Source organism: Vidua chalybeata, chromosome 8, assembly GCF_026979565.1.
Source record: "Vidua chalybeata isolate OUT-0048 chromosome 8, bVidCha1 merged haplotype, whole genome shotgun sequence".
Classification (NCBI taxonomy): domain Eukaryota; kingdom Metazoa; phylum Chordata; class Aves; order Passeriformes; family Viduidae; genus Vidua; species Vidua chalybeata.
The window spans coordinates 20,323,237-20,337,639 of record NC_071537.1 but is presented as its reverse complement, the minus strand read 5'-3'; the positions used below and the strand labels follow the sequence as shown (position 1 = coordinate 20,337,639).

The window sequence follows — 14,403 nt, the reverse complement described above, 5'->3', positions numbered from 1 at the left end:
AGAATTTTAAGTGCAGTCTAGCTCAGGATTAACTAGCTAAAGTATGAGTGGCTTATGCTGCATGCAGTCAAATGATCTAAATTCTGGCATGGAGGAAAACACTCCTGAAAACATTAAGATCTAGTCTCTTTCAACTTAGTGACATGAACTCCCTTGCATCACAACTGATGATAACTGCTTCTTAATTTTACCACTTGCAAGGGCACAGGCTCTTTTATTTTTTTTTTTCACTGTGTCACTACATATTTTTAAAGTGGGTGATAATTTGGTATTTGCTACAGTTGGTAGTCACCTCAGAGTGGGAGAAGATTCTCATTTTTTCCTGGGAAGAAACTGTTTAAATAACTGGCAGTTACATATCACAGCCTGTATATGAAGACATGGAAGTATTTTCAAGGGAAAATGACATTTCCTGTAATATCTCTGTACTTGTTAAAGGGAGCTCAAAGTTTGTTCTTTTATAGAACAAAAGAAAGGAAAGATGGAATAAACATTTCCCTTGCTAGCATAAGATTAACAAGCTTCCAGTATTCATCAAATAATCCTAGATCTATTTTTTTTTTAATATGAGAAGACTGTAGTATTTTATGATAAGATGACTGTCAGCTGCAGCCATGATTATATCTCCAGGGGCAGTGATGGCTGTAGCAGCAGTCAGTCCTTTAGGTAGATTCATCCCACTAAAGACATTTTGTCCTGACTTTAGATACTTATAAAAGAACGTATCTCATTTAGACAAATCAATCTGTGTATATTTACTAAGGGGAGAAATACTTTAAGGAATAATACTTTTAATCAGCAGATCCAAACATACCCATTTATCTTAAGTTTTCAAAGTGTACCTGAATGAAGGATTTCAGGAAAGAAAAGGTCATTAAATCTCATTGAAGTATGCTCCATTATATTTCTATTCATCCATTGCCTATAATTACTGTACAGAATTGATGTTATGAAAAACCTTGTCTGAAACGTGTGATATTGTCTGCAGGTCACATATACCAGAGAACATAGCAGGGAGCCAGAAGAGGAGGAAATATACAGTGCAGAGAATTTCCGTCGCATTGCTCGCAGTCTCAGTGGGACAGTTATGTCAAACAGAGAAGAGACCTTGGTCTCTTCTCATAGTTTTGTAAGTAGAATGATGTGCAGCTTTCCAAAGAGCTATCATCTCTGTGTAGGGTTGCTGTTTTCTCTGTCTTCATTTAGTAGTTTACAAACAAGACAGAAGACAACTCAATAATAAGCCATGATAAAAGCCTGTCTTTTTTGTTCTGTCTTTGGAAGAAGACTGAACTTTTATATAAGTAGCAAAGCTGTCTTCTTCAGGTATCATTGCAGAGTGGTGGCTGCTGCAGCTGATAGGCATGTCAGCTAACATTACTTGCCAGTATGCAGAAACAACTAGTATAAACATTTTTTTCAGTTGACTTAAAGTATTTTCAAGAAAGCTTCTCATACACCTATAATTTAAAAAACCCCACCAGTACCAATAAGAAAGTTTCTGCTCTCTTGTGAGTTTATTAAGCAAAGAGCATTTTTAGACAGTAAAAGTAAACATTAAAGGGGAGGCAATTCAAGACTTGGTGCAGACAGTTACATACAGAAAATGACTAAAAGTAAGGGGATTGATCTTTCCTTTGTCCTCTCTGTTAAGTAATTTTAGATGCAATTTAAAAGTGTCAGAAAAACAGTAACAGTGTTTAGCAATATAGCTAGATATAATGTCAAATTTTGGCTTGGACTGAATTTTTTCCAAATTCTATACAAGCTTTTATTTGAAACCAGCTATGTAACAGTTACAGAAGAGTCTCAGTTGCAAAATCAGTTAAGTTAGACAGGTTGGTCCAATTCTACCTCTCTGCTGTGTAACATAAACTAAGTATATGTCAACTTTGAAGAGTTTGCTCTTCAGCATGCTTTAGTTAAGGGCTCTGACATACCTGGAAGTGCTGACAGAAGCCATTACAAACCTCTAGCTGTCTAAGACCTGCTCTCTCTGCTAAGGTTTCTATCCCCACAACACAAGCAGCCAGTAGGGTGGTTGTCTGTTTCAAGTATGGCACTGCGCTCAAGTCTGTGATGGTTTGTTGTTGTGCCATTCAGCCATCCCTGCTTTTTGGGGTAGGTATCTCCTAATAGAGGCAAATGGTACAGCACAGGTAAATACTTCAGCTATGACAGGTAAATCTGTTCAGAGTCTGGAATCAGAGCTTTCAGTGAAGCCTGGTAGAAAATAGAAAGGAAGGATCAGCAATACTCTTATTTCATGGCTTGTGTAGCATACCATTTCCAATTCTGACTGGCCTGACATTGTTTTGTGTATTCAGTTCGTCAGCCAAACCCCCAGGAGTGGTTTGTGTTTGTTTTGGCTTTTTGTTTTTGTTACAATTCCAGTCTAATGATCCTATGTAGCCCACTACTTCAGTAAGAGCCTTACTGGATTGATGCAATTTTTGTCTGTCTTTTTCACATACAGATGCATGTTTTTGTTCCAGTGACGCATCTCTTTCTTCCTTGGATCAACACCACCTTTGCTTGTTTCAACCCAACTCTGTGTTTACTCATCATTTTATGTTCTGTTCTTCTCCTTTCTCATTTTACAAAAGGAAGCACCAAATACGAGGAAAATGCCAGTGGACACCAGCCACCGTTCTTCCAGCTCCACTTCCCTTCCTTTCCCCCATGATCCTCCTGTATTTCCCTTTGATCCCCAGCACAACCCAAACCAGGTGCAGCACCCACCCCATGATGTACTGATGCCCAGCATGGTGGGCAAGGCACGTAAACTGTCAGGTAATAATCACAGGACTTTTCATCCTTCTTCGTGATCAGAAATATTGCTGAAATACAACTCCTCAGTTCTTGTCTTTCATAATGGATTTTCACTATCTGCCTGAATTCCTCCAGAAATCTAGAAGGACAAATCACGTTTCTTCTTCTCTGTCCTTCAGAATTTTTCTATGGTTCTGTGCTAAATGTGCATAACCAAGGCAAATAACCTTTATGGAAACATTATGATGGCTTTATACAAAGTCATATCAATATTCTTATGAGTTATTTTCTTTAAAGTAGTAGCAAGACTCACCACCTTGTTGCTGTGTATAAGAGTACTTTCACAAGTTACTCATTCCCACAAATCACACATGTGCCAGTAGAAATAACTACTTCCTGCATGAGAACTATTTTCCTGTGACAGCATCAAACCCAGTTTGATCTACCAGCCTTGGAATGCTTTGTTGGGCTCCTCTATGATGAAACAAGGGGCTAGTAAAGAAATCTGTGACAGCAGCTGCAGTAGGATAAGGAGAGGAAATGCAGTGAGGAAAATGAATGCTGGAAAAGGTACAGCTAGCTTTTATTCAGAATTGCATGTCAGCCAGTAACTGGATGTACTAGTGATTTCATTGTTCTTCTGTCACCTGCTGGCCACAGCTGATAGTTGAGAGAGAATGAAACAAAAATTATAACTAAGCAAACCTTTTTTTAAAAATTTATTTCAGGAGATCAGAAGAACATCATCCAGAAACTTCTGGTTATGCCTGACAGGGGTGAAGCTTTCCAAGGTGAAGACTACCCAGGTGTGGCACTGAGCTATGGGAGTCTCCCTTGTGTACCCAAAGGCACCCTCTCTCAGGGGCAAAAGCCTCTTGTTAATTTGCGTTTAGGAGGTGGAGCATCAAGTGTCTCTGGCCATGTGAACACAAGTTATCCTGCCACACAAACAGCCACGTTACCAGATAAGCGAACAATGCTCTGGGGGAAACATGCTGGCCAGCCAGGCAAGAGTTTACAGGAAGGCTTCCTCCAGCAGCCTTCACAGCACCACATGCATGAATCTCATGCCATCAGTTGCAGACTACCAGCCAGCACAGACTACAGCACTTTAAGAATACCACATGAGCCTTCTTGGGATCCCGGTGCTTCTCAAGGTTGCCCAGTGCCCCCTTCCTGTGTGAAGGCCCCGGGTCCAAGGAGAGTAGATATGCCTCCAGAAGAAGACTGGCGAGAGAACAGCTACACCCCTCAGCCTGGCAGGAGGCGAATGCTGCCAGTGCACATGATGGATGGGACTTTTTCTTCTGCTCCTGAGGCACACAGAAATATGCTGGCTCGAGCAGCAGCAGCTACTGGCACTGTGCAAAATAATGGCTGGTGAGATCCCATTCACTCCATGTGCCCCAGTACACCACTCTTGTGGACTATGGTTGTTGCCAGAGTGTGGATTGCATGGAGACAGGAAACTCTTTCAATCAGTATCTGTGCCAGTTTTGTCTTAAAATGTAGCTATACAGTATGTGAAAACTAATTGCACTGTATTTCGTTTCTGACACTACTGAACTGCTGTCTGGATGGGGAATCTTAACTCTTCTAGTCCTGGCCTCTCCTAGCAAACAAGTGCTATAGGAATGGTAATGCTTACGGGTAAGTTCAGAAGTGTGCACATGTTTTGAAGGAAGATGGCAACTAACAAAAGGACATTTTTAAGGACTCTTTTTCATGAAATGTAGCTTTGGTAAATTCTTCACAAAAAAAAAAAAAAACAAACCAATCCTTTTTTCTTCTCCTTCCTCTCCTGTTCCTTCCTAGGGAAAAAAAAAAACTGGCCCACCTTCCAGGTTCCAGTAAATCTGCACTTGGCAGGTGGTAGTTAGTAAAGCAAGCACGGTTTTCAATGTTCTGAGATCTCATACAGAGATCACAGCTGTAGTTGCTGCAGAGGAAGTGACAGGGAGACATTGTTCACAGTAAACCCCAATTTTCTCCACTTCTTTAAAGCAAACTAATGATGCTTCAAACAGAAAGACTGTTAATGCTGCACGCTTAACTACACCAATGTAAACACAGAATAAGTTTAACTATTTTAGTGTCAAGCATACTTGCTTTTGTAAGTATTTTTCAAATAAATCTATGAAAATAGTTCTATTTACCCGTCTGTGTCTGAGCTTTCTTTACTGTTTAGCTTTACTCTTCACTTGGCTGGAAACTTCTGATTAATTTTCTTACACGTGACCAAACATAAGTAAGTTGTTTATTCTAGTTCATTAACAAAGTTTATGTAATAAAGACTTAGATTGGAGGACATGCCTAATTTTGAGTCAGGACTTGATGTGTTTCATTACTACTCAGCACTTAAATTTCTCCTCATAATGGACAATAATTAAGTGTCCTTCAAAAAGTATTTTGAGACTGACTACTTGTTTTAAGGAAAACTACTACATCTATACAAGATGGTAGTGTATGCATATATTCAGAAAAATCATTAGAAAATATTGGTGTGGAGAGAAGTGTCATGTTAATCACACTTGCACTCCTGCTCCTGCAGATGCTTTCAGGTGCAGTGGTGACAAGGTGTTAGAAGCATGGGGGGGGGTTCCTGTTCCATACTTCTCCTGGTGCATGGTTCTGTTGGGAGCAGGGCTGGAGCTGTGGCAGTGCCAGTGCTGGTGGAAGGGCTGCTCTGCCCTGCCCCATTGCTGCCCTGTGAGTGACAGGGCTCCTGCTCCGTGACCTGAGGGGCTTTGCTCTCACTTCGTGCTTGGCTTGATGGAATCCCATCAGTTGTTGCTGTTTAGCCTGAGATTGAGCCTCATTCGTTTCAGTTACTGTAATTTGTCCGTTTCTTGTTTCTAAATAATCACAATAATATTGCATCTGTTATTGTTGTAGTCTCCTGTACCTACATTTTACATTTGGGATTATGTTGCACACTTCTTTGTATTTAACTGCTCCACTAGCAGTGGTTACCAGAACTTAGCACTCTGTTCTTCCACTCCTCTATTCCAAAAATACCCTCATGACTTTGGACTTTTTTACATAATGGTTTTGCAGACTTCATAGTATGTGTCTCGGTTTGAAAAGACAAGTGAGGAAGGCAGGAGCTCTCTTGAAATGGAAAATGTAAATGCCCTCCCTCCAAATTATTAAGGGACTTTCAGGTGAAGATATGGGAGTAGGAACAACAGTTCATTATTAGAAAAAATAAAATATAAATGCAGTAATACAAAACAACACAGAGTCAGAATATGACCTGACACCCTGTGGGGCAGGGTATTGGTAGCAGTCCCATTAAATGGTGGCTGCAGTCCTCCTCAAGTGGCAGATGTGGTTCTGTTGAAGCAGTGATCCTGTAGAAGGGTGGAGTTTTCCTCTGAAGGTCCAGTGGTGGTGTAGATGGGCCTGGTCTTCCTCTGGGAATCCAGTGGAAGAGAAAGTTGCTCCACTGGGAATCCAGTGGAAAAAGGCTGCCTTTGGTGTTCCAAATCTCTGGTTATATCCAGGTAGGAATGCCTGGCTCCTCCCTCTGGGTGGATCATCTCACAGTGGGATGATGTAATTTTATCAGTCATGCGGTGACACTCAATGGCCCATTAACAGAAGATATTTCCTGGAGGGAGGATTGGTTGTGGAAGAGATAAAGAAAACTGCCCCACCTGGTTTTAAAGGTAGCCCAATTAATAGAAGATAACTGCCCACCTCTAACAGATGGCAATAGAATACACACCCCCAGCCACATCTTGCATTTGCAGCCTAAGACAATATGAAACTTCAGTAGTACTGATTTTCTAAATATGAACAAAGGGAGTTTATACTTTACTTTAAACAACTGTTTGATTCAGGTTTCCCAGCAGATACAGAATTGTTAGTCTCTCATGGCATAGCAGTCTGTTTACAGCTTTTTGATTCCTTCAGCAGTTGGTGAAAGCTGCAGTAGCCCCAGGATGGAAATGAGGACATGGATAAGAATTTGACACTTTGCTTGACTACAACTGTAAAAAATTCAGTCTGGATAATCTAAGAAAACAAGCTGCCAAAGTAAAGTACAAAGTCATCACTTCAAGAATCAATATAAAGTATGAAACTTCTGCAACTGAAGACAGTGTGCATACTTAGCTTTCTTATGTCCTTGTGACCAGGAAAGAATGGAAGTATACTTACATAAAGCTCTGCAGAATAATTCTGTGTTGATGCAATTTATTAAAATAATCAGTAATAACCAAGTGGGGATTTTTAAGAGAGCTGTTATGTTTATTCCATTACAATTCTATCTACCAGGTTTCAAAACTGTTTTTAAATGTCCTTTGTATATCAGTTGCTTTGTATGAAGTTAACCAGAGGCCTGAAAAGGAAAAACTGGGTCCATACCAAGCAGTATATTAGTACATCTGAAGAGAGACAAACTGAAGTACATTCAGCAATATATTTAACATGGGAGGAAATGTGAGGCTGGAAAAATGCTGTTACTTCAGCTTATGCCTGCAAATTTTAGTAAGGGCAGTAAGATTTACTTTGTAATTCATTTGACTAACTTGTCTTTCCAGTGATATTTATACCATACAAAAATCCATTATGTAGTAGTTTAATAGCTTGTTAAAGTTCACTGTTGCCTATAGGAAGGGTAAGGAGGGAGTTCCCACAGGAATTCAGCAGCTGTATAGAATTCTTAAGAGTTAACAGTTTGTAAGCTTTGATGCAATATAACCTTTTCTTTGTCCCTGGCTGAAGAGTATGTTATTGGATGGAATTAAGTGAAATGAATGCTATAAATACTTAAATTCACTTTTTTAAAATAAGTGAATGTCAGTTCTCCTAAATATAAAATTCTTATTCCCTATATTTCTATGATCACTCATTGTGTTTGTAATATGCATTTAGACCTTGTTTAGGGAGCAAAAGCAGGCAATAATAAAATGAAAAGTAAGCTGGTGTCCTAGCAGTAGCGAAATTATGTAAGTATGATCCTTCTGTGTTAGGAAAAGGAACTACCTAGCACAGTTCCTTCTCTCAAAGGCAGCCAAGTTTGTACCTGCTGTTTGTGGAAATCATATTTAGACCTGCTGAGCAGCACATGTGCTCAAATGGAGCATGCAGCACTTGGTAGTTAACCAGAATATGCTCTGCTTTAGAGAAGGGAAGTGCCTGTTTCTTTGTAACAAAGGCTACTGCACCCACATTAAGATGGGGGAATTTGGGAAGAGGGAAGGAACTATCCTACTGATTTTTTCCCTTGATAGTTAACATTGCTGGAATGGACTTACCAGTGATGGTTGGGTAGGACATAGAAAGCACAGGCAGGATTCCAGAACACTGGAATTCATGAAGGGTTTGGATCTAATGTTATGTAGGGAGAGGGGTAGGGCAGAGGTGTAGGGAGAAGAGAAGGAGGAAAGTAAAAGAAACTGGATTGGAATAGGAAGGAACAGATGGATAGGTGAAAAAGGCAGAATGAAAGGAAATGTGTGCATATCTTTGCTCAGATGTCTCTTTTTAAGGAACACTCAGTAATCAGTCTAAGTTTTCCTTCCTTCTTTCAGTGGATAGATTCCTGTACAGAGATGGTCCTCAGCAGCAATGGGGTGCTGAAGCTTTTGAGAAAGGAAGATTGAGTGATGGGAGAGAGAGTAGGCAATGTTCTTTGTAGCAGTCTTTGGTTATGTTCCTGCTGTGGTAAATGAAACTCTGCAGAAGCACTTATGTACTGCTGCTATATGTATAGATAGACATTGGACAAACAGTGTAGGTTAAGTCAGTGTTTCTGCAAGCTTGGACAAAGATAAAAACATGCTTGGGGTTTACAAACACCTCACTGAAGTTAGATGTGTTCTGGAGTCTCCTACCACTGTGCTGTCTCTTGTTGAGCACTGTGGCCGGTAAAAAGCAAAAGTGTATTTTCATCTATCTGTGCTTGCTGCCTCTAGCATTTTATCAGTGCATAGTCCAGAATCTTTTCAAGTCTAGTTACGTATCTGTGGGCTTTTTAAAGGCTAATTCTTCACCATTACTACCGCTGATGGAATTCCCTTTAAAGTTTCAGAAAATGTTCTAGAAAAAGCATGATAGATCAATTATTTTTTAATTCTCTTGCTATCTGTATCATTCTTCTAGTTCATTGAATGAAATTTTTTTTATCCTTTAAAACCAAAGCAATGTAACTTGGAAAGGTTTTTAAGATTGCTTTTTCATTAATAGAAAAATGCGAAGACCAGCTATAGAGTCACTTGAGAGCGCTGATATTTTCACTAGCACATTTATGGAAACAGATACAAATTGAAGAGTTCTGCTGAAGAAACACAAACTTCCTCATTGGCATCAGTAGAATTGTTTTAATATTACTTCTTGAGTGAGTAAACACTGAATATACCCATGAATAAGAAGGTCAAGTGTCTGTAAACTAACTTACATTAGATTTGTTGAAAGAGGATTATCTTAAATTTTGGCTGGCCCAGTCCCAGATGATTCACCAGTTAATCATAGGCTTGAGAAGTTTTATGTGTGTATATATATCACTAATCAAAATAATTTAAAATAGGAACACATGAGAAAAGCGAATACAAAAAGCTGTACTTCAGTAATAACCATTAGAATCATTAAACATTGCTAAATTTTTACTTCTTCCCTACTCAGGCAAAATTATTTTGATGGCAGTCTAGGGCTAGCTATCCTTCCAGGGTTTTACTCAAAATTTATATCAGTTAATTATTATGTGACTGTCAATTGAGGGAGCTCCAAGCATAGAACTTTTGCTGCTTACAAAAAAAGAAACAAAAGTATTCAAGGTTGTCTTAAATTACTGAAAGCACCTTAGAGCATGAGCATGTTAACAGACAGTATGTCTGTGAAGGTTCAAACTGACTTTAGTTTAAGATCTAAAGTATGTATTTAAAAGTACATTTAAGAAGAAATAACCTGTTGTTCATGGCACTATGTATTAATTGTTCCTAATAGGATGAAATAATGCATACATTCCCTTTTTTTGAAATTCAGTTAGTTTCTCCAGATAGACTAAAAAAATCTCAGTTGACATTAAACAACCATTTCAATGCTGTAGACTGGTTTTGGATAACTGCCCTTAGAGGCATAAAAGAAGCTATTTAATGTAGCAGATGAATCAAGCCAGGTTTTTGACACCATACTCATCTGAAGAGAGAGAAGAAGGTATGTGTGTGGGAGTCTTGACTGATCAGTAAGCTACTGATTTGAACACAAGGTTGTAATTCATGGGAAGAGCTCTGTGGTATAGATGAGAAAATAAAATTGAAATGACTTCTCATGGAATGACATCTCATGGTGGGCTGGGGGGAAGTCCACATCTCCAGTGGTTTCAGAGTTGTCTATTAGTTGATGAATTTATGGGAACAAAATACATAGTAGAAGAGCTTTTAAACGTTTATGTGGATTATTTTGATATATCCTTGAGATATCCTTTTCTGCATTCATTTTTTGTGATCTCAGAGTTGCCCACTTATGAAGGTCATTTTTTGTTAAGCCTTCAGCCCTATCCAATCCTCATGTAGCAGTTAATTCTTATTAGTACTTCATGGTGTTTGGTCTCAAAGATGCAGAGAGGTAAGCTGAAAGCATACTTGCACTTTCACCTCTTAGACACAATGGTCAGATGCATATGTGAGAAAAGAGTGCTTGAACTCTTCAGCAACTGAGTTGTCATATCTGCTTTTTGTGGATTTGTTGCCCCGACACTTTCCTTTAAAATTGATTAATGGGATTTCTCTGATCTGTAGGACATTGTGTTCATGGATCAACAAAGTTAAAAAAGTAGTAAAACATATCTCACACTGTTTTCTATCATAGCTCCTGTTACAGAGCAGTAGTAAGTTTGGGGGGTTTTTGCAAGATCCTATACATAGGCCTGCTTACCTTGAGTACTTTGTCAGTTAAGTCTCTTGCTTGTGGAGGCGCTGAGGAAACGAGAGAACACAAAGGAGGGCAGCAAAAAGCAGAGTGAACTCAATTTTTAGAGTGAGTAGAGGTGACTATTAATAGTCTATTAATATCATTGAGGTAGTAAGATAAATGAAGAGAGGGAATTGGTTGGTCTCAGGTGGTAGGAGAAAGAGCAATTGCTTAAGGCTAAGGAAGGGAAAGTTTGAACTAGATAATAAGGGCAGGGGAAGGAATGCTTTAAGCAGAGAAAGTGATGTTTTGAGGAACCTAAGGAAGGGTTTGAGATACCACCACTCTAGAGGTGTGAAATTTAAACCAGATACGTATCTGGTAGGGTTTGGTATGTGAAAGTTACCTAAAATTCTGGAGTTAGGTTGCTTTAGCCTGTTTTTTACAGTTCTGGTATGATGCAAGTAATGCCTGTGGCCTTGACTAGCTTTTTTAATGTAGTCTGTACTTCCTCAGCCTGTTCACAGAGTTTATCAGGCAATGAGGGAAATGTGTGCAGGAAAGGAGTGGGACAGGATACACTGTAATAGTGAAGTAACTTGTCATTTTATACCAGCACTATCTAGTATATATATATATATATATATATATATATATATATATATATATACACTATCTAATAATTTGGTTTTGTTTTTTCTCTTTTGAAGTCAGTGCAGCTTCTCTGTGCTGGATGACATTAGTATGGAGTATTGCAGTGATAATGACTTTGTAATGCTGGAGAAAATGGCTTAAGAAAGAAAATGCTTCCAACCTTTCTGAAAATGCCTCTCTGTTAATAATAAGATAATAAGATTTGTCATAAAATAGCTGACTTGGGCCAGCAGGGACACCTTGTGCCCTCTTAAAACTTTCAATATTGAAATTCAGTGCAGCAGTATGTCAAGATATATTTAAAATAATACGTGCCTTGTTTTGAGGCAGTCCTACAGTTTATACCAACCTCAGTATCATTTCTGGCGTTTAAGAAAGGACAGCTTCAAACAGTCTCTAGTGAGAGTCAATGAAATGGAACTTCTTAAAAGTTTTGTCTTCATCTTACTCTCTTGCTCATATCACGTCTTCCCCTCTCAGACCTGGTTTATCTTTGCAAGATTTGTTCTGTGCATCTTTCTCTTGGGATCTGGAATATATCTCTCTCTCCTGTGAATCAGTTTCCTTCTTAGTTTTCAAAAAGTTCTTGTTGGGTAATTAGATGATTCTGGGACATTGTGCCAGTTTTTAAGGTATGTCGCTGTTAGAGTCAGAAGATACTGTTCTGATATCTGCCCTGCTGCATGAGATGGCTACAAAATTTCACATAATCATTTTTATGTCTGACTTCTTTCTGCTTAAAATTCAATAAACAGCACTTGTCTGGGGCAATGATTAACTAAAATGTAGTTGCTATATACTTTGCAGTCCTCCATCAGGAGAGGTGTCAGAACAGTCAAGGTTTTAACATTGCACCTTTTTGTTTAAACAGCTCTTGCATGCTGCTTCAGTGGGTACTGCTTTGAGATGGAGCAGAAGGAAATCAGGTATCATCTGCATCCCAAACGGTCCCATTCCCCATGGTACAGAAGAAGATGGATTGGTTTGGTTATTATGTGTTTCTCCTGCTGAACTGTTTTTTCATTGTGAAAGCAGCTCTTCAGAAAGCAGTCCAGTGCTAGCAGCTTGGTAATGGTTTGGAATATCCCATCGGAATAAGGAATTTCTCAGATTCTTTTTCTCTTTTCTCCTTTCCCTTTCCCTATCCCTTTCCTTCCCATTCCATTCCTTGGAATGGAATGGCCACTTGGTGGCAAAGCTGAACAGGAAGTAAAACATGCCTCTGCTTTTCAGATTTGATTGGCACTTGTGGGAAACACAGGATTATAAAGGCACACTGCCTTCTACCTGGAAGGCTGTATTTCTGTTTGTAATTGTGTTCCTAAGTTCCTACAAAAATAATGCTGCTTTTGGTGCTGGTGGAAGATGTTTGATTCATTGAACACAAGATGTATCAAATCAATCATGTTTGCCTTTGCCATGAGATGAGTTGGGACCATGTGAATGTCCCTTCCAGAGTCGATAGCAGATTTAGACAATAGCAGATCACATGGAAAAGCTTCAATAAAGGGCTTAGGGAGAGAGGCAACTACATATTTCTGCCTAATGAAGAGTTTTATATTGTCCTAATGAGAATCACACATGCTCGGCATTTTAATGAGGTAATATAGAATATGTCAGAAAAATGACAATAAAATGCCAAGGTAACTGTGCTAGTTAACTTATTTTTCTAGCTGTTGCTATCAATGAAAATGGTAAGATAATTATTTTAATGTTTTTAGGATGTGTGATTTGTAGGGAGACATAATACCATTTTTGATATCAACCTGATATATTGGGGGAGCAAACCCAGCAAGATTTCATCCATATGAGCCTGTTCTTCAGGCAATGCCTGGATATAACTGAAAGTGTTTCAGCCTGCAGGGTGCTAGGTATGCTGACTAGAGGCTGATAATGTCCCCTTCTGGCACAGCATCATAACAAAATAATATTATGCTGTGCTTTTTCCTCAATGAGCATTCTGACTGCATCAGCCCCTTTTACTTCACACTCCAGGGAATATGGCTGCAGGCTCCTGGGAGAAGAGAACAATTCAAGTAAGGCATCTCTCTTGCAACTGCACTTCAGGTGAGGTGAAGAGGAGATTGGTGACAACACTCAGCGAGGTTTCTGGCTCCCTGTGTGTTTGGAAATGTATGGACAAATGAATTTCTTTATAATATGGGACACTCTGCTGTTTCATGCTGTCAAAAATTCACACTACATTTATTACTGGACTCCTCTTGGTTTTAAATACAAGACTGAATTCATTCCCCCTGTTTCTTGTTTCAGCAGATCTACTTTAAGCTAACTTTAAAATCAGAAGGAGTGACATTTACTTACTGCCCTTTCTGTCCTGTGCTCTCCCTGTATACACTGAATTGATACACATCCTTGCTATTGAAGGAAATGAGCTTTTGTCCTATTTAAAAAACAGGCCCTTTAAACTGATTGTACAATGACAGACATTTGCAGAACATGTGGTATAAAGTAGTAATTCCTGCTGCTGGAAAGCTTAGCAATTAAATCCAAAATAGTCATCCAGGATTTTTTTTCCATGATACTCTAATGTATCCCAGCTCTTTTTTTGTATGTATGCACACATTTTACTTGTGGGCATGGAGTTACTAGAATTCTGTTTTTCCAAAACTTTGGAGTCTTGCAAGTGTACTAATAAATACCCCAAGGGTTTATAATTCTTATTCCCTTAAAATTTTCATTTGCTTCCTAGAGTGTTATTATGTAATGTTTCATTCAAAGTTTGGTGCTTGTACTGTCTTGGCTGTAAAATAAAAAAAGCAAGTTAACCCAAGCACTCGTATAGCATGTCAATTTCTATGTCTTTTTGCTTAAGCCAAAGAGCTTTTGATGCTCAGCATGGCAGATCCTCATCTCAGGTGTCATCCTTTTCCCTTGGACCTGAATGTGGCAAGAACCAAGACCTCGCTGGAAAGCAGTACTTCTGAATGACTTTTCTTTCTTAAATTCCTGGTTTATTGTGTGGAATAGATTGCACAGCTCGGTATAAATAATGCATATGAACTTCGCTGTTGGTTTGTATAGAACATAAGGGCTGCGATGGAAGGAAGACTCTGCCCCCCGTCAGCTCGCGCAGCTTTGGGGGATGAGGGGGCGGCTCCT

At 39.1% G+C, this 14,403-nt stretch overlaps 1 protein-coding gene across 5 annotated transcripts in view; it reads left to right on the top strand.

Moving 5' to 3' along the window:
* USP54 (ubiquitin specific peptidase 54) overlaps positions 1–4,927 on the top strand; it is a 92,677-nt gene extending 87,750 nt beyond the window's left edge. For 4 of the 5 annotated variants that reach the window (XM_053949307.1, XM_053949305.1, XM_053949306.1 and 1 more), the window contains 3 exons: positions 989–1,129; positions 2,607–2,793; positions 3,501–4,927. In XM_053949307.1, the coding sequence (XP_053805282.1) occupies positions 989–1,129; positions 2,607–2,793; positions 3,501–4,156 (984 nt within the window). In that variant the 3' untranslated portion in view covers positions 4,157–4,927. The remainder of the gene's footprint in view (positions 1–988; positions 1,130–2,606; positions 2,794–3,500) is intronic. The other variant, XM_053949308.1, reaches the window with a different exon arrangement.
* Positions 4,928–14,403: the final 9,476 nt, after the last annotated feature.